General features: G+C 34.4%; 2 protein-coding genes across 5 annotated transcripts in view; one reads left to right on the top strand and one right to left on the bottom strand.

Moving 5' to 3' along the window:
- LOC149775368 (RNA N(6)-adenosine-methyltransferase mettl16-like) overlaps positions 1 to 10,314 on the bottom strand; it is a 55,987-nt gene extending 45,673 nt beyond the window's left edge. Inside the window, exon 1 of one of the 2 annotated variants that reach the window (XM_089943161.1) lies at positions 10,244 to 10,314. The gene's annotated coding sequence lies outside the window, so the exon portion shown is untranslated. The remainder of the gene's footprint in view (positions 1 to 10,243) is intronic. The other variant, XM_089943162.1, reaches the window with a different exon arrangement.
- A 107-nt stretch (positions 10,315 to 10,421) lies between these two features.
- The window catches only part of LOC149775367 (lissencephaly-1 homolog A-like), an 83,104-nt gene continuing 74,841 nt past the window's right edge, over positions 10,422 to 18,684 (top strand). For all 3 annotated transcript variants that reach the window (XR_016416571.1, XR_016416572.1, XM_089944064.1), the window contains exons 1-2: positions 10,422 to 10,533; positions 17,200 to 17,328. Coding sequence is in view for 1 of the 3 variants with exons in the window: in XM_089944064.1 (XP_089800190.1) it covers positions 17,297 to 17,328 (32 nt within the window). In the remaining 2 variants the exon portion in view is untranslated. The remainder of the gene's footprint in view (positions 10,534 to 17,199; positions 17,329 to 18,684) is intronic.

Here is an 18,684-nt window from a genome sequence, read left to right as displayed (position 1 = left end):
AGTCTTTTCCATCCATAATACTTGTCTGCAGACCTGCCACCTTGAGTGGAATGAAAATCAGGATGCGAAAGTAAACAATTGGGATATGGAGGAAAAAAATCAGGATAAGTATTTGTGACCTTATATTTACAAAAGCTTTCTAAAGGAACTGACATCTCTGCTGTCTTATGCTGTTTACTTAACTTGAAAGTGTAAGCTAGTCATACTGTGAAAATCCATTATTTTTCTATTTTCTTCTTTTATGCTGATATTTAGGAAAATTCAATTAACCTTTTACCTCATAGAGCATAGTTACAAAGTGCAGCGTGCTATAAATAGAACACCTGTTACCTAGTCGACTCTATACGCATACGGTTGCCTGTGAACTGTTAAGCAATGTAGTGTATGTTACGTTTAACAGCAATTTTAACCATTTTACATTTTTGGTACACATCTATTGTATGTGGAAAAATTAAAGACTAAAGTCCAATTGTTACAGCTGTGTAATTATTTACCACGGAAGAATTTTTTACATGCTTTAAAATCTGGAGAGAACTTGTTCACCGTCATGTCAGTGAGGCCATGTGACCAACCATAGCTGCCATTTCTCATACTCGAAATTTACAAGTTTTTCGTCTGCGTCTACGTCACTAAGTCATCTGAATTTGATAATTTATAAAAACTAATTGCTGCCTACATCAATATCAGAGCCTTTATGTAGGTTATTGAATCTTTCATAGTTGTGATTCTAATCATGAAAACTTCGTATGTACTGAATGAAATCCGCGACCGCCATTTTGGAGAGTGGAGATTACAACCCAGTTACTTTAAATATCAGATATCGACCAGTGCATAAACAGTGACCATGTGATCTGACATAATTGTCATTCGCAGAAATGAATGTAGTATCTAATAAGGGGTTTCCCCGAAGGTGGCACTATGAAAACCGGCTTAAAATGGCTGAAGTTTACAGCCGACGTCAAAAGGCGCTTCCATGCGACTTTTGTAGAGGTGTCAAAAGACGGCTGCATGAGGTTAAGGGTTAACCTACAGTCTGACTTTAGAGTATTCCTCACGGAATTTCCGCATTACTATTGCTCTTTTTGCACAGCCATCATTAATCAAATGGCACCGTAAAATTGTTTTGGCATTTTAAAAAATTGGGATTTGGGGCACAAAGTTGAGAAAACATGATTTTTGGATTTTTAAACAAAGAAATTCGGTATGACCCTGAGTAAATTGGGAAAAGTGGCAGGTCTGTTTCTCTAGTCCAACTGACAGCTGAGTTTAGTCCAACTGACAGCTGAGGGAGCCACATAGCTCAGACTGTGGAGTATTAGGCTCATAACCCATGGGTTGTGGGGTTGATACTTGCCCAGTCCACACTGAGGCAGCTGCCAAGGTGAATCATTGGGAAAGGAACTTGGCTTCCATTTCCCTGGCATGTAAAAATGCCATTAAAACCAACAAACAACTCAAACCAATGGATAACTATAAATTTAGTTAGCTCTTAGTCCTTTAAATACTTCTGCTGGTCTGTTGGTCAGTATGATGCAACATGGATGTGAAATCAAGAGTTCTGCTTTAATACTGGAAATTCAAAGAACAACTTGCAATGAATAAAATCCTGTATAGCCTACACTTCCTTCAGTGTATAATTGAAACTGAATTTGTTTTGCACATGTCAACTAACTTGTGGAGCCAATAACTTAACAGTGAGCTAAAGGAAATTGAAGCTAATTGTTTTCTCAAGGACAGTTTCATTTAAGCATTCAATATGTACCAGATATCTAGCTCAGTAGGATTTCCACAGGGTATGATTGAAACTTCAAACAATATGAAAAGTGACAACAAAAGTATTATTATATTTAAATTCACAAAACAATTCCACAGAAGACTTTCAACAAAATAATTCAACTGAAGACTTTCACATCATCCATGAACATGCTCAGGGTAATTCTTGTGACTGGGAGGTTTCAATTGAGCTATCAAACCTATCAGCTAGACCATCAAGAATTATTAGAATAAAACAATGACAGTCAGCAATGCCATTGACTAATGTTTTCACGATTACTACTTTTTACTTGATGCAGGAAGTCCGATAAATATATAATAGTATCACAGTAGTGTAATCTTGATTGCTAGATGACAACGAGTTGTCACCACCAAAAAAATCGAGATCAGTATGAGATGCAAAACATCGAGCCATGATTAGGATTTTCTGATGCTGAGAACAAGGTATAATCTAGCAATCAAGGCTGAATTATTAAAATTTTCTTACTATTATATCTCTATCAATTTTCAGATATTTAATAGAAATCCCTAAATATAGCTGAAAACACTAAATATTGCAATACTTTTCAACTTTTGTTATACAAAATTTCATCTGAAGTCATAAAATGATATTTCATTATGATCATCCGATATGCCCATGAATATCAGTTTTATCAATGAAGCACATGTAACACTCATTTTCACTACTAACATTGTCAATAACATGAGTTTTTCAATGCATGGGGACAACAGATCCAGATCCAGATATGTGGTTTACAATTATTGTGAAGTTCTCACAGATAATTTCACCTGCTGAACATTAATGAGGAAAGCTTCTATCAAAGCCAGGTTGATAGTGTTTGAACTGTTTCTGGCAAGCATTGTGAGAGACTGATCGGGTTTTGGGAACAACATTAATATTTTGAGTTATTTACAGGATGACTGGACAAATTGTTGGAATTAGATGATGCAGATTTGTTACAGAGAATGTTACTCATTTCCAAGTCAAGTGAGGATAAAGTGTAGTTGTTCAAGCTTGTTCATTTGTACCAGGAAACTTCAATGGATATAGTTCAATCCTCCTTGAGAGTATGGTAATATGGAAGCAAAAATCAACAGTTTATCATTTTCATACTTCTGGGTAATAACTGTAGCATTCTGGTTCAGTTGTGGGTTGAAAACTATTTGGTATATACCAAAATATACATACTCAAATATGGCTATTAATTATCTCACCTGAGGATCCTTGAAGATGACCAATAATATCACCTGAGAATTGTCAAAGATCAAATTTGTATTTTGTTGTTATGCTAATATCAGTGTGTACAAAGAACATAAAGATAAAATGAAAGCTAGATGTAGAAGAATATAATAAATAAGCACTTCTTGTCTTTAATTACAGGTTTTTGACTTGACAGTTATGTTGAAAGCTGAAACTGTGCACCTCTGGGCCACCATTTAAGATAATTGTTTTATTTCTCTGTCTTATTAACACACTAAATAAAACCATCACTCAAATGTCAGATCCACTCATTCTTCTAATGTACACTTTGCACTGTATTTATCTTCCTGCTTTCATTAAAGTTCAGAACCTATTTGTGAAATAAAGTGTCAATGTGTAAATAAAATGAGTTGGTAGTCTAGCTGACTTTATAGTATCATTTAATCTTTGCTTATGTCTAAATAAAAAATTTCACTGCACTTAAATTGCTGAAAATTATTTAAATTTTTTTGTGCAGAAAAAGATGTGCTCAAGAAGTTAGTCTCCAACTGCATTTTATTAATGCAAATATTACTCTCTTCCTCTCATAAAGACAACGTCTATCTTGACCAAACATGCCTTTTAATTCATTAAAGAGAAAACGAAACAATGGTCTGACTTATTATTTTTCTATTTCTCTAGATGAGAATCACTATTCATAACTAAAGATATTTTCTAACAAAGATTGATAAATATTTGTGGAGGCAATCAAGAACTTTTAGAAGACCATCTAGTTTTTATACTTTATTATACTTTAAGAGAATAAATTCACTGCTCTCTATCAAGATTATTATTTTCAGGGCACTTTACTCACTTGACAGAATTTCTTATAAAATCTTGGAAAACAATATGGTCAAACTTTCCTATATGGTTGACCTGACATGAAAAATTAAACTTGCTTGTCAGTCCAATAAAATTATGTATACAAATTGTGTGTGTTTTTGAGATGAGGATTTTGAATGTAGCATTAACAATTTTTCAGTCATATTGCTATGATGTCCCACACAGTCACATTATCCTGACACCAGTCCTAACACTAACCTCTTAATGCTGAGTGCATAGCGAGGCAGCTGTTAGTACCATTTTTATAAGTCTTTGGTATGACTCAGTCCAGGACTTGAGCCCACGACCTCTCGCTTCCAAGGCAGATGCTCTAACCGCTAGGCCATCGGAGTGGTCATGCATACAAACCAGAACTCATTTTGAAGCAATCAAGAAAATCTATCATTCTGATCATACAGTTAAAGACTATAAAAAGAATTTCTTTTTCAGTTGCGTATACAACAGAAACACACTATGCTGGTGGCGTAAGTGGTTAATCTCCGCCTCACATGTGGCAGGTTGAGGGTTCGAACCCTGGCTGAGTAATACCAATAACTTAAAAATGGTAATAACATCTGCCTTGTGAGGCACTCAGCATTAAGAGGTTAGTGTTATAATAATAATGATAATAACAATAATAATATTGACCTTATTTAAAGAGGGTAACACAATTAGCTAAAAACTAATCTACCTTGAGGCCCTCACAGAACTGTGTTAGGACTGGTAGCCCTGTAGACCTACATGTAAGAACTGACACTGATATTTATGTTGTGGGCGTCAAGGTCTTACAAGCATTACTAACGGCGCTGTGTAGCATGTTTTAATGTCGACTAACATCGTTACAAAAGTCACATTTTCAGGAATATTTCAAATGGCTGACAACTAAAATAACGACGCTTTTCTACAAAGTAAGTTTACTTACTCTGATTCTTTTCTCTAATAAATTCAAATTGTCACAAAAGAAATGGACCTATTTTCAAGTTTCGCTGGCCTACATTTCAGTTGGCTGGAAAGCGATGAAAGCCAGGAATGCCGAAATTGGGTTAAGTTGAAATATTATTCTTTAACGAAATGAATACAAATATATTGACTTATAGACAATTTGGACCAAGACAATTTGGCCCAACTTGGACTGAAAATAAGACAAATCGGCCCAACTCAAAAGACAATTCGGCCCAACTTTGTGATAGTTGTATAAAGATATTTTTCTTCAAACAGCAAGTAGATACTATGTAAGATATATATATATGTATGTGTGTGTGTGTGTGTGTGAGAGAGAGAGAACACAAACTAACATATATTGTGCTTTCTAATTAAAATACTTAAATACATTTATTTTTTATGGTAAAAAAATATATGCATCAGCACAACAACATTCTCAATTTAAGTCATCTGGTCAAATTATCTATATTGATTTATCAAATAATACTTAACAGATAGTATTCTACAGAACTCCTCACTTTTGTCAGCTAAAAATGTTGTTTTCTATATGTGAGACTGTATATAAGTTCAGGCCATTTTAATTGCACACAAAAGTGTACATTTAAGTTGTTTGAACTTTAAAATATATCTGTGTTTTACACTACGACACATACGTTACCATTCTACGTTACAAAACATTATAAAAAACATTAGTTATTTTTTTATTTTAAAAATTTCGTGGAAGCACTTAAGTATAAATTTTTTATTCATTTTATCTTGTTATAAAATATAAAATAAGTCATAATGATTATATCAGATCAATGATCATGTGAATAATGATGATGTTCAGCTGTCACATACAGAAGAAATAACTACAATGATGAATGTACGTGTTTTATATGGTTAAAACAAACATATTTGTAATAATTTCATGCCATATTTTCATGACCAAAAGGGAACCAAGAAAGCTGAGTGAAAACGATTACAGATTTAATGAACAGTCTTTTGTCGTATGTATCTGATAAATACATTATATTTTTGGAGTGACTAAAAAGATATACACATTGTAAACTTTCGTGCTTATATTTTGAATTGGAAATTGTCATGATTAGAATGGTATTAATTTGACAACTTAAAATGTTTTTGGTGTTTTGAATATTCATTATTATCAATTTAAATGAAATTTAAAATACGAGAAATTTTGGTAAAGATGCATCTTATGTTGTGCACATTTATCTGTCTTTTTCGTAACTCATAATAGCAAAACGCAATAATGTTCTGAATTAAATGTGAAATTATCGCAAAATACCTAATTATGCAATTTTCAACCATTTTCCCGGTATCATTTTATTTGTAAATCATAACAAATATGTTCAAATATGAGAAGATCTCTTGTAACGTATGTATTTTGCTTGAGAATTAAGGTTTTGAAACCAAGTGGGCAAGTGCCTAACAAAATTGACCTTCTTCCACAGGAGATATGATGCATCTTATTATTGTCTACGTAACTCCCAAAGCATCATGTCCATCTCTACTATACTTCTTTTTATCAGACGTCCTTTCTCCACAGTAATATTTGTCTCTGGGACGGTTTTCCTAAAGATATCAGAAAGCTCCTAACCATTATAACTTCGGAAAACATTTATCCTGTTCACCAAATATTTCAAATTTTATTCTCAACCTATTCTATTTTACAAACTAATTAAAATGAGAATGAATAATTAAGTTACCTAATGCAAGGATTCTGAACTATATGGTAAAAACATATTATAAAAGAACTGTCAACATATATGTTAAAAATAAATACTTGTTAAAACTACTGTCAGTTGTATTATAAAATTGGGCCAAATTGTCTCTCGAGTTGGGCCGAATGGTCTTTTAAGTTGGACTGAATTGTCTTATTTTCGGTCCAAGTTGGTCCGAATTGTCTTTGGGCCAAATTGTCCAATAACCAAATATATTATGCCTATTGGAACTGTAAGCAACGGTTCGTTTCGTTCAAGAATCTTATCCCCAATATGTACCTACTTGAACTTACTTCTGCATACCTAGACCACTGTCGCATTGCAACAAATTCAAATGTGTGTCAACAGAGCATGAAAATGTTTCCATTCGCTAGTATCATATTTTTATTCCACCAGGATAAAGACAGCACAGTAAGTAATGCATTTTAAACCATTTCGTAGGGACACAGAGACAGCGGGGGGGGGGGGGGGGTCTTGTTGTATACATTAGGGAAGATGTAAATGTAAAAAGGCGACTTGACTTGGAGTCACGTGAAATTGAGAGTATCTGGGTGGAAATTTTTCAAAATAATGCAAAATCTTTCCTAGCTGGTTTCATTTATAGACCACCTTCCTCCAAAGCATTTTGGAATGATAACTTTTTGAAACAAATAGAAAATGTTCTAGCACAGGAGAAAGAAACATATATACTCGGAGATATAAATAAGGATACCTTCTCAATACTCAAATAAGGAACAACTGGATGGAATTTATTGAATCATTAGGCCTAGACCAGCTGGTAAATGAGCCTACAAGGGTAACAGAAAAATCAAGCACTCTTATTGATCACATTTATACCAACCTACCAGACAATGTGGCTTGTGTTAGTGTACCAAATGTTGGTCTTAGTGACCACTATCCTACTTTTTTGACAAGAAAGGTTAAATGCAAGAAAAATAAGAAAAATACACATAAAACGATCACTTACAGATTGTTCAAAACTTTTAATGAAGAACAATTTCTCAATGACCTATATAAAGTTCCATGGAGTATGATCCAAAATTTGGATGACATAGATGAAGCCATGAGGGTGTGGACTGACTTGTTTATGGATGTAGTATCTAAGCATGCACCACTGAAAGTACATTGAGTAAAGACTGATATTCAACCTAATTGGCTTACTACTGAAATCCTAGATGCTATGAAAACACGAGACAAATTCAAGGCTATGGAAAACCATGCACAATATAAAGTATGGAGAAATAAAATAACAAGTATGATTAAAAAAGCTAAAAAAACTTATCATCAATCATTGCTTGAAAACAAAAAGAGCAACACAAACTCCATTTGGAAAGTCTTCAATGAACTCACTGGAGGAACGCACAAAAAACAGATAAATAAAATTCACTCACTTCTGGTAAATGACACCACAGTCACTGATGAAACTGACATTGCAAATGTTTTCAATGATTTTTTTCATCAACATTACCACAAAGTTAAAAGAGCCAGTGATAGAAAACAACTTTAATGAACTGAAAAACGTTCTGCAGCAGTAAAATCTCAAAGGATGTATGTTTCTCTATCCCACCAGTGTCAAAAAACTTTGTTAAAAAATGTCTCAGTGAACTTGATACCAAGAAAGCTACAGGACTTGATCAGATTGGTCCACGACTCATTAAATCTTCTGCCTTTGCTATTGTAGATAGCATAACATTCATAATTAATTTAAGTATTGCAACCTCATCTGTCCCCAAAATATGGAAAACTGCAAAAGTAACTCCTATTCACAAATCTGGTTCTAAGGATGATGCTGATAACTACCAACCAATCTCATTACTACCAAACTTGTCAAAATTGATTGAAAAACATGTCCATGACTCATTCATGTCATATTTAACCAAACACTTGCTGTTACACCCTAATCAATCAGGCTTTAGACAGAACCATTCCTGTGAGACTGCCTTGATCTCCCTAACTGATAAATGGCTTCAAGCACTTGACCAAGGTAGAATAATAGGAACTGTATTTGTAGATTTCAGGAAAGCTTTTGACATGGTGGATCATGAAATCCTTTTGAAGAAACTGAAAATCTACCAGTGTGATGAAAGAACAATTAGATGGCTTACTTCGTACTTAAATGAGAGAACACAACATGTTTACATAAATAATGTTCTGTCTGAACCTGAAACAATTAGATATGGAGTACCACAAGGCTCAATTCTAGGTCCACTACTATTCATTTTATTTATTAATGACCTACCACTTTTACTAAGAGACTCAATATCATCTACAGATCTCTGTGCAGATGACACAACATTGTCAGACATCCAAAACACAAAGCATAAGCTCGAAATTTCTTTACAGAATGCACTAAACAAACTGGAAAACTGGTGCACATGTAATGGCATGGTGGTAAATACTGGTAAAACTAAAATATTACTTATCTCAACACGGCAAAGAAGGACAAATCTTGATAGTGATGAACTATGTCTGACATGGAAGGATACAAATCTGCAAATAGTCTGTCATGATAGGCTACTTGGTGTTCTGGTAGATAATAACCTATCATGGACTGAACATATCAAACATACCAGTAAAAAAGTCAATTCAAGTTTATGGCTTCTCAGTAGGATAAGACATTTTCTCCCTGAAAGGCACAGAAAACTATTTTATAACAGTTACATACAACCCTATTTGGACTACTGTAGTACAGTATGGGGTAATTCAAATGATAAAAACATAGCAAAGCTGGCACATCTTCAAAAAAGAGCATTTGGGCTAATATCAATCCAGAAAGAAAGCAAGGAAAGTTTAGCTGGTAGGTTAAAAATATTACCTATTAAAGACCGAATCTGTTTGAGAAAAGCCAAATTAATGTACAGGATATCTCAGAATAGTTCTCCTGAATATTTACAATCACTATTCCAGTATAGGCTACCTGGTAATACTCTCCACCTGTGATCCATGTCTACCAAACAGTATAAAATTCCCAAACCAAATAAGGAGTTATTTAAAAAAAAGTTTCCAATACTCTGGAACTCGGCTCTGGAATAGTATTCCAGTTGAGATTAGAAATGCCCATTCTATTTCCTTCTTCCAAACCCAATATATCCAGTGGCTTCAGAGATACAGCTTAAATAAATGAATTCCTTTGTATGAGGGCCTCAAGGTAGATTAGTTTTTAGCTAACTGTGTTACCCTCTTTAACTAAGGTCATTATTATTTTATTATTTATTATTATAGTATATCAATTACACATAAATTAGTGGAAGAGTATCGATATAGGCTGCCAAGTGTGCGAGATGTTCCTGAAACTTTGATTACTCATTCTGACGACATTGGAACACGCTATACAAGGCCGTTATTTGGATAGTAAGACATAGCACCTAAACAAAATCAACATGTGCTATGTCTTACATGTAGGACTGGTCGCACTGATGTCATGATAATGTGATTTGGTGGGACATGATGCTGCATGATGCATAGTGCTAGACATCAAAACATGCTACACAGCGCCGTTAGTTAGGCGGAAAGACCCATCACCCCCCAGAACGAAAATATCGGGTGATGTTTCTTATGTTGTAGGACTAACGCTACCAGTATTGGGCGCGGAATCGGGAAAAACATAATAAAGTTCAATGGCATAAGCTAAAAGCACGATTAGATTGAGGGTTGCTAGAGCAAGTATGAACTAGGATATACTGTATTGACAGTTAAGATGGATATGACCACTTGGCAAATTATAAAATGTGTCGTAGGTTACCGGATTGCTTTCGACATGCTATCGTTACTGGAAGCAGACATTACACTGACAGGATTGTTCCTCTGCTTACCAACTATCATTTTAAAGGATTCAGTTATAGGACCAGTCAAATATTCAGACTCTCGTCTTTTTGCGAATATTCTCGTTCGTAACATCTTCCGGTTTATGTAAATGGCATGCGCAGTAATAAGTAATTGTTAGGGTGATTTCCGACGTGTGGAGCTAGCAGAACATATTTCAGAAATTCCTTATTCTCTGCCTCACAGTACATTTTAATTATTGAAATAGAGGTATCATCATATATTTATGTTTTATAAATTGACTGGGTTGTGTTTAAGTCAAAGCTGTATTCTTCCGATACATGTAAAATCTAAATGTCATCTGAGACGCCTTGGAACATGGCGGGCAGATTATTATGACTTCATTCAATAATTAGCATGCATTATTGACATTTTTCATATAACTACCTCCACATTATATATACATATTTTCAAAACATTCATTATCTAATAAATATCATAGTTGTATGCATTGCATAAAGAACAGGAGGTGTTTGTCGGTGTAGAGAATGTCTCGAGTATTGGTCTTGTCATGCAGTCGTAGTCCAATCTTATTGAGATAGATCAGTACTAAATATAGCAGTTGTGCGACATGATTGGATTTTAATCATATAAAGTGTAATTATATCATACAACATAGAGGTGATAAAAGTTAAGATTTATTTTCCGTTGCATTTCCAATATGTGGTAGAAGTTCGTTCCTATTCACATAAAATGCATATGAATATTGCATTAACAGCAGTTGGCACATAAAAAACATCTGACTGAATAGAGTTCAGATATAGAAATTGAACCCGGCACATGCATTAAATTTAGTCTAAAAAGTGTGTTTACAGCCATAAGTCTGTTTCTCAGAACATATCATTTACTCAATGATAGCAAAGAAAACCTTGTAAAACAATGCCTGTTGTCATGTGTTAAAATATTTTACAACACGTGAGTGCTAACCCTGTTTCAATTACCATATTGGTTATGATGGGTAGACAGGCTTCTGGTTTCTGCTATTCTAAAATGTTATCATTGCATAGTTAAGATCCGTTAAGAAACACAAATTCTATACTGGCATATTAGATTTCTGACTTAAAAATGTATGGAGGCAGCAGTATTTCTTACGGTTATTTCTATTAAAAGAAAAATAAGATTAACTTAATTCTGTGGAAAAAAAGAACATGTAACTTTAATAATATTTAGAGTTGTTTAAATAACTAACCTGTGAATTTTGTGTTTTCCGAAATCTGAAAAGGGATTATCCCCCCCCCCCCGCACTAGAAACACCAAAAATGACACTTCACATGAATATTATTATCAGAAGGGCACATTATTTCATCATGAATTGTTCTTTCTTATATTATTTTTGTAAAATTAGGCTTATGAGTGTAGTTACTAGTACAGTTAAAAAATCCTGTTTCATATGGATTCCACCCACAAAGTTGTTGAAGCAAAATCATTGCTTTGGTCTTACTTGATAATAGTTGAATTGTTTTCAAACTTTCCACAGTAGAAGATACACATTGGCATTGATGGAAATTGAAAGTTATACTTAGGTACAGATATTTTAAAACTTTACCAAAGGTAATATTAATCATTTGGTACAGTTTTGAAGGTGCGGTTTGAGAAATTTCACTTGGCTTTATGTTTCTCAATGGCTTTTCTATGTTTAATTTATTGGATGGCGGGATCTGTGAATTTGTTTAATGTATCTTTATCCAACCAATGGCTGCAAATATAGTTCATTCTGGAAAAATTAATTCCATTATATTTATTCAGCAGCATCTTAAAACAGATGAAGTGTACACACAGCCATGAACAGTTCAGTTACAGTAAACTACAACCTATATATATATATATATATATATATATATATATATATATATATATATATATATATATATATATATATCTGAGTGGTGTTAAATAGAATTTCCTTGCCTTGAAGTGAATAATTAACTTTTAGCAGAGGTATATTGCTGCTTATGATCATAAAATATATTGATATTAAATTGAGTACATAAACAACTGTTAACATGAACAGACATGCCTACTGTCCTGCATTTTGTGTCTTCATCTTACAGAATGCCTAAATTTGACGTAACATCCTTCAAATTCATACTTGAAGATGGGATCAGCCCAGAAATATACTCAAATGCTGGGATCAGCCTAGCACCAATTCTATTTCAGCTGGCATCAGTCCTCAGTAAGAATACACTGTAATGCTGGGATCAGCCTGGCACTGATTGGGAATCAGTCTTTTATATTAAGTCAACCGCATTTTTTCCCAATTGGATACTCATAAGCTATACTAATAACGTAATGGTCATGCCCATTAAATACATTACTTTCAGTTTTAAAAAATATAATATTTTTTCATGCTGAGTACTCTATTCCATGAATCTGGGATCAATCCGGAATACACTCTTATGTGGGGATTAGCTCAGCATAAATTTAGTTCAGATGGGATCAGCCCAGAATCCATTAGCATGCTGGGATCAGCCTAACACATAGTCTGCTTAAGCTGGGATCAGCCCAGAATACACATAAATGCTGGGATCAGCCTAGCACAGATTTTACTTGAGCTGGGATCAGCCTAGCACCAATTTTACTTGAGCTGGGATCAGCCCAGAATACACTGTAATGCTGGGATCAGCCTAGCACCAATTGGGAATCAGTCTTTTACACCTAGCCCATGATATGAAAATCTGCAAAGTGGAGATAAAAAAATCCACTTATAATACATGCTAGCACCAAGCGATGAATATGAATTTTTCAACTGCACACCTGCTAGTTTAAATACTTATTGCAGTCAGATGCATGTCTTGAGGTAGTTCTAATATGCTGGTTTACATTCACAGATTCTCCTTTTAAATTTAGTATTTTCAATCATATGCTTTTGATTGTGGACAAATTATAATGGCTTCTAAAAGAGAATTTGATATTGGTGACAGTAATTTAAAATCTATATTGAAAAAGCCCTCTCAATGTTTTCTTAAAGTATGCACATCTGCATTTGTGAATTTTCTTTAGTCTGAAGGAATATTCTATATATGTATATTCTATATATGTAGAGATATTTCAGGAAAGACAATCTGACCTTGAAAAGAAAGTAAATACTAAGAAAAGCATTGAATCTTTTTCATTGCCAGCTGGCTCTGGTGTAACTGTGTCTACTAAATTCAACTCTGATGCAGTTAGATCTTAAGTTGTGTTGGTATGTATTATTATGTAACTTGATCTGCCAATAATTGCACTGGAAAAATTTTCAAAGGCTTTTAAGGTTATCAGCCAGTTAAAGGTAGAAAGCACAGCTGTCTTCAAAATATTGCCAAAAATAATGCTTTAATTAATGACAGTATCATTGATCTGCACACTATGAGCGAGTTTTCTTCCTAGTGAGAAAAAAGTGAGAGTTCATGAGTAATTGATTGCAGAGACTGTAGAGGCACTTATAATTTCAAAATGTAGACCATAGACAGCTACAGACAGGATCTACATTGAAAAGGAGCCACAGGACCTGAGAAGTGCTTACTACAGGTCCATTAGCATGAATAGAGTGGATTTTAAATATGTATATATTGTAAATACATTGGTTTTGTATATACATATATATTGCAAATATGTAATACTGTGATATTCTTATAAAATTTATTGTGTTGATTTGTACTAACATACTGATGTCCCTCATTTTCGAGTTCTTTTCCTCAATTTTGGTGATGGTGTCCCTTGAAAACTTTTCCTTGGGTAGGCATATCTGTATGAGGGAGAAATAAAATAGGGGCATTTTGCAACCCTCCCAAAAAGTTGTTTGGAAAAGAAGCCTGGCACAACATAATGAATGGTCTGGTGTAATAAATAAATAAAAACACCATGTGAAAGAACATCATTGCATGGCACCATTATTAATCACCTAGAGAAAAGGTTTAATTCTTCTGTACATCGGCATTGCTTTTCTGAAGTACTAAATGCAAACTGGTTGTGAAATATTTAATTACTGGTTTATTTCGTTAATAGGGCTTGAAATTACCTTTTATTCTGATAACCCATAGGATGACCCCTATAAATTTTACTGATCCTGCCTAAAGTTCATTGATCCTGCCAGAATATAAAAAAGAAATCTCAGGGATCGTCCTGGGCTTCGCCAATGTCGCAAATTGCGATTTTTTTTCCTTACTGGCGACAAAAATATTCCATCTGGCGATTTTTTTTGGCGACATACTTTTTGGTTATTTAATTTGTACATACAATCATGGATTTGGACTGAATAAATTTAAAGCCAGAACGAAAGGAAGCCACAAACTTGACTAAGCAATGCATTGGAATCAATCTGTTACACAAACGATCCTTTGTTCTTATTGACAACCCTATCTTTACAGTGCATTGTTACATCATAATCTGCTTACGCTGACATCTGGGCTGAGTACTGTATGCTGCAATACAGTCAATCGTGCTACCGCACTATACCTACAACTGACCGACTTCTGAAGACGCGAATAGAACAGATACAATTAATTGTATAGCTAATCCTTCTGGTTTTTTTTATACATATACCAATACAATAGTTTTGCTGAACCTTCATAGAAAACTGATAACCTCTGAAGTACTGACTACTGTGTATAAATACAAAGCAAATGGAAAAAATCTCAATCACAATTACATCTGTCGCCAGTGCAGCATTTTACTCATTGATCTTTTCCTTTTGCCATCAGTCCCGTGTTACGGCTGCAGAGACTTAAACTCCGCAACAAGAAATAGCAAAAAAAGACAAAAAACAGTTTTGCATAATTAATAATAATTATTTATTTCTCAAAACACAGGAGTGAAAGAATCCCGAAATTGGGCGTGAATTTATGCTTATATATACGGTCCAATATTGCCAGGTGTTGACTCGTGTAAGTTTCATTCGTGGGAATGGAGATCCTATTTTTCTTGTCGAGAAAATTTATACAGCATTCAGTGATCATTCTTGGGATTTAGGAAGCAATTCGCTACAAGCTTTGTGAAGCTAGCCATAAAGGGGGGGGGGCTGCTGAGAGACTACAGGTGTCACCTGTCAGCACTGAGGACTGTGAACGTGGATTCAGTAAGATGAACCTCATAAAAACTGACATCAGAAATAAGCTCTGCATCTCATCTCTCGAGAATTTAATGAGAATCAGCATGTACAGATGTGAAAAATTAGACTTTGAAACTGCATTCAACAAGTGGGCAGCCCTAAAATCGCGACGGATCTTCATGTAACACTTTGTAACATTTTGTTAATGCTTGTTGTAATTAAAGTATTAACTAATCCATCTTTTGTAACTTTCATTGCCTGTTACATTGATAGACTAAATTAACACTTGGAAAAATGTACACTACTTTTTTTGGCGACACTTTTTGAAAATTTGCGACAAAATATTGAGGTTGGCGATTTTTTTGGCGACAGCTTTTTAAAAGCCAGGACCATCCCTGAATCTTAATAGATTTCCAAAGTGAAGTCGCAAGAGTCATACATTTTTGAGTCATGAGCCCATAATTGGGATTGTTCCTTATTCACGGAGTAAACTCATGCTAAAGACTTCTTGCAGCTTTAGGAGGTTTACTGTCTCCTTAGAATTGTTACTAACTTTCTGATAGATTGAGGATTGGAATGATCAACACTGGTAGGTTCTTTCTGAGACTGCAACAGAAAAGAAAATGTACTCCATACCACTGTGATTAATTGATGCGAGCCTGTGTATGATGATTCAGTGAAAAAGGAAATGGTATATCTCATAGTGCACTGCATAGATTTTAAAATAAAATCCATGATAATTTTTAGTTTCCTTCACAAGATCACTGACGTATGTCTACGAATGACATTGATTAATTGTGAATATTAAGTTAAACACTGCTATCCATTATATATTCTGGTTGATATTTCCAATTGAATTACTTTATTTTACAAGAATGGAGAATGTCTTCTCTTTGCCACTAGAATGTGGTAATGACAAAATAACTATGCCAAGCCTGCAAAAAAGTTCAGACTTGAGTTTTCTTGTGGCAGGGTTTTTAAGGCTGCTTTTTGTTTTCGGATACTATAATCTAAGTTCGTCCTGATTAGAAAGTTTCTAAGTTGGACACAAGATGTAATCCCAAGTTTTATATTTATCAGCCACAAAATCAGTGACCTATTAGCTCTGCCCAGTTCATAATGATTTTGCTTTGGTGCACAAATATTCTCTGATGAGGTGTAAACAGTAGTCTGGCAATGTTGATCACTGGTGCATACAATTTGTTATGGATAGCACACTCTTGGTAGGAAATCATGACGAAGACAAATCAAGTATAATTAAGACTAATGTTTTATATCCTTGATGCCTTTCATTTTTTAAATTGCAAGTACAGTTGAGCAGTTGAGGGCAGGTGAATACTTTAAAGTTAAAGAACTTTTAAAAAAAGAAGCTCTTAGTAGGATTTTGAAAATTAAAGTCGGAGGCCACAATATTTCCAAAAATAGTAAGCTAGGAAAATTGAGGATCCAGGACCAGTAACTGAACAATTTTTCTGTAGTAAAATTTCAATACATGTAACTGTAAAACCTGTATTTGTAAGAACACTGTCATGAGAGACTCCTGTATTGAGAGACAATATTTTTAGTGCACAGATTTATTGGCGATATAGTGTTTTGACCAGTTATGAGAGACCATGCAGTTTTGGTAGGTGTGGCCTTTCAGGTCTTGTGCTATTTTAATGACAAAATATTATCACCCTGTCAGTCTGTCCTATCCATCCATCCATCATGCACAAACACATGAGCATCCTTTATAGACTGGTTTTGTTTTATTTCCAAATGATATACAGAATATTAAGAATAATGTTCTAATTGGAAATCCAGATAGATTTTGAATGAAAGTTAATAAAAAGATTGTTTATATATTTCAGTATGGTGCACCTTTTGTGACTGGGCCTGTTTTATTGAGTAGTAAAGTGAAGCTTTATTGAGCAGAAGTACAGCACTTCAGTAAAGGAGCTTCACAAAATGGTTTTGTCACAGAGACAAAAAGAAGAGCTGTAAGTATCAAGTTCACATGATCTTATTGTACTGATAGAGTATAAACCTGCTATTGCATGCTAACTAATATGAAAAATGTTTATCACTTTACAGAAGAGATCATGTATGAATTCGAATATAACATGATCGTAGCATGGTTTGTGAGATTTAACAATATCACTAATTTCTTGAAGACGTTTAAAGTTTTGTGCAAAAAGAACAAGAGTTTGATTTAATAATTTGGCAAGATGTTATGCAATCTTGAAGAAAAAAGTGTCCCCTCCCCCTCCGAGAAAGCTGTTAACATGTGCACGTGGCTTTGTGGTGTTATCAATTGTCTTGCAGTCAATTCACCGGTGAATACTTGTATGCATATCCTATTTTAAAAAAAATGACCCCATGTTGTTCCATAACAATTATTCTTGCTGCAATTGTTAAAACAAATAGGGGTCATAGTCTTAATTAGTGAGTATTTACAACAGATAATGGATACAGGAATGAGAAGCTTGAAGCCACATGGAGGAGTAAGCCCAGAGTTAAACAAAAGCAATTTAGCTTTAAGATGTAATGTTCAGAAGTCAAGCAAATAATGTGTTGGTCTAAAAATGATTCTTAACCGAACTTATAAAGCAATTAATGTACCTACCTTTGTATGGGGAAACAACTGATTATTGATGCCCGCTCAGTGATCCGTCATAAATTTCTGCTGAAATTGTCAGCAGTTTTGGTCATTGCTAAAGAGATGTAAAACAACCCCACCCCCCATCATCTTAACCCTTTTTATTCCAGCTTCAAATCATTCACATATACAAAGGAAACTGTCCTTCCATTGTCAATACTGGTTGGAACAAAACCATTTAAGTTATAGAGGCAAACATTTACTCCCTGCTGCTTTGCATTAAAGCTGAGTCTTAGCTACAAAACAGACATGTAACTGAATAAATAGTTTATTTTTATCCCTCTGTCTTTTAGGGTATGACTTGAGACTTTTCTGGTACTCATTCTGAACCAACACATTTGAATGGTTTACTCCCAAACAGGTTTCATGCAGTTTACTTGTACACACACCTGTTGAATTCTTTGCGCAAAAGCATTACTAGGTCAATACCTTTGACCTTTTTCAGCTGAAGTACATATGCTGTTCAAGCTGAACACTCTTGTGGCCTAGTGGTTTGAACATCTGCCTTGGGTGGGATAGGTTGTGTGTTTGAACCCTGGCTGAGTCATACTAAAGACTTATAAAAATGGTACTGACAGCTGCCTTGTTAGGTGCTCAGCATTAAGAAGTTAGTGCTAGGATTGGTCGGCCTGGTGTCAAGATAGTGGGACTGGGTGGGACATGATTTTACATGTTTGCAGCCTGATGCCCCAGTGCT

Source organism: Sinohyriopsis cumingii, chromosome 19 (assembly GCF_028554795.1).
Source record: "Sinohyriopsis cumingii isolate HCF-2022 chromosome 19, ASM2855479v2, whole genome shotgun sequence".
NCBI lineage: Eukaryota > Metazoa > Mollusca > Bivalvia > Unionida > Unionidae > Sinohyriopsis > Sinohyriopsis cumingii.
The sequence above is the reverse complement of the archived record's forward strand: the minus strand, read 5'-3'. Positions and strand labels throughout refer to the sequence as shown.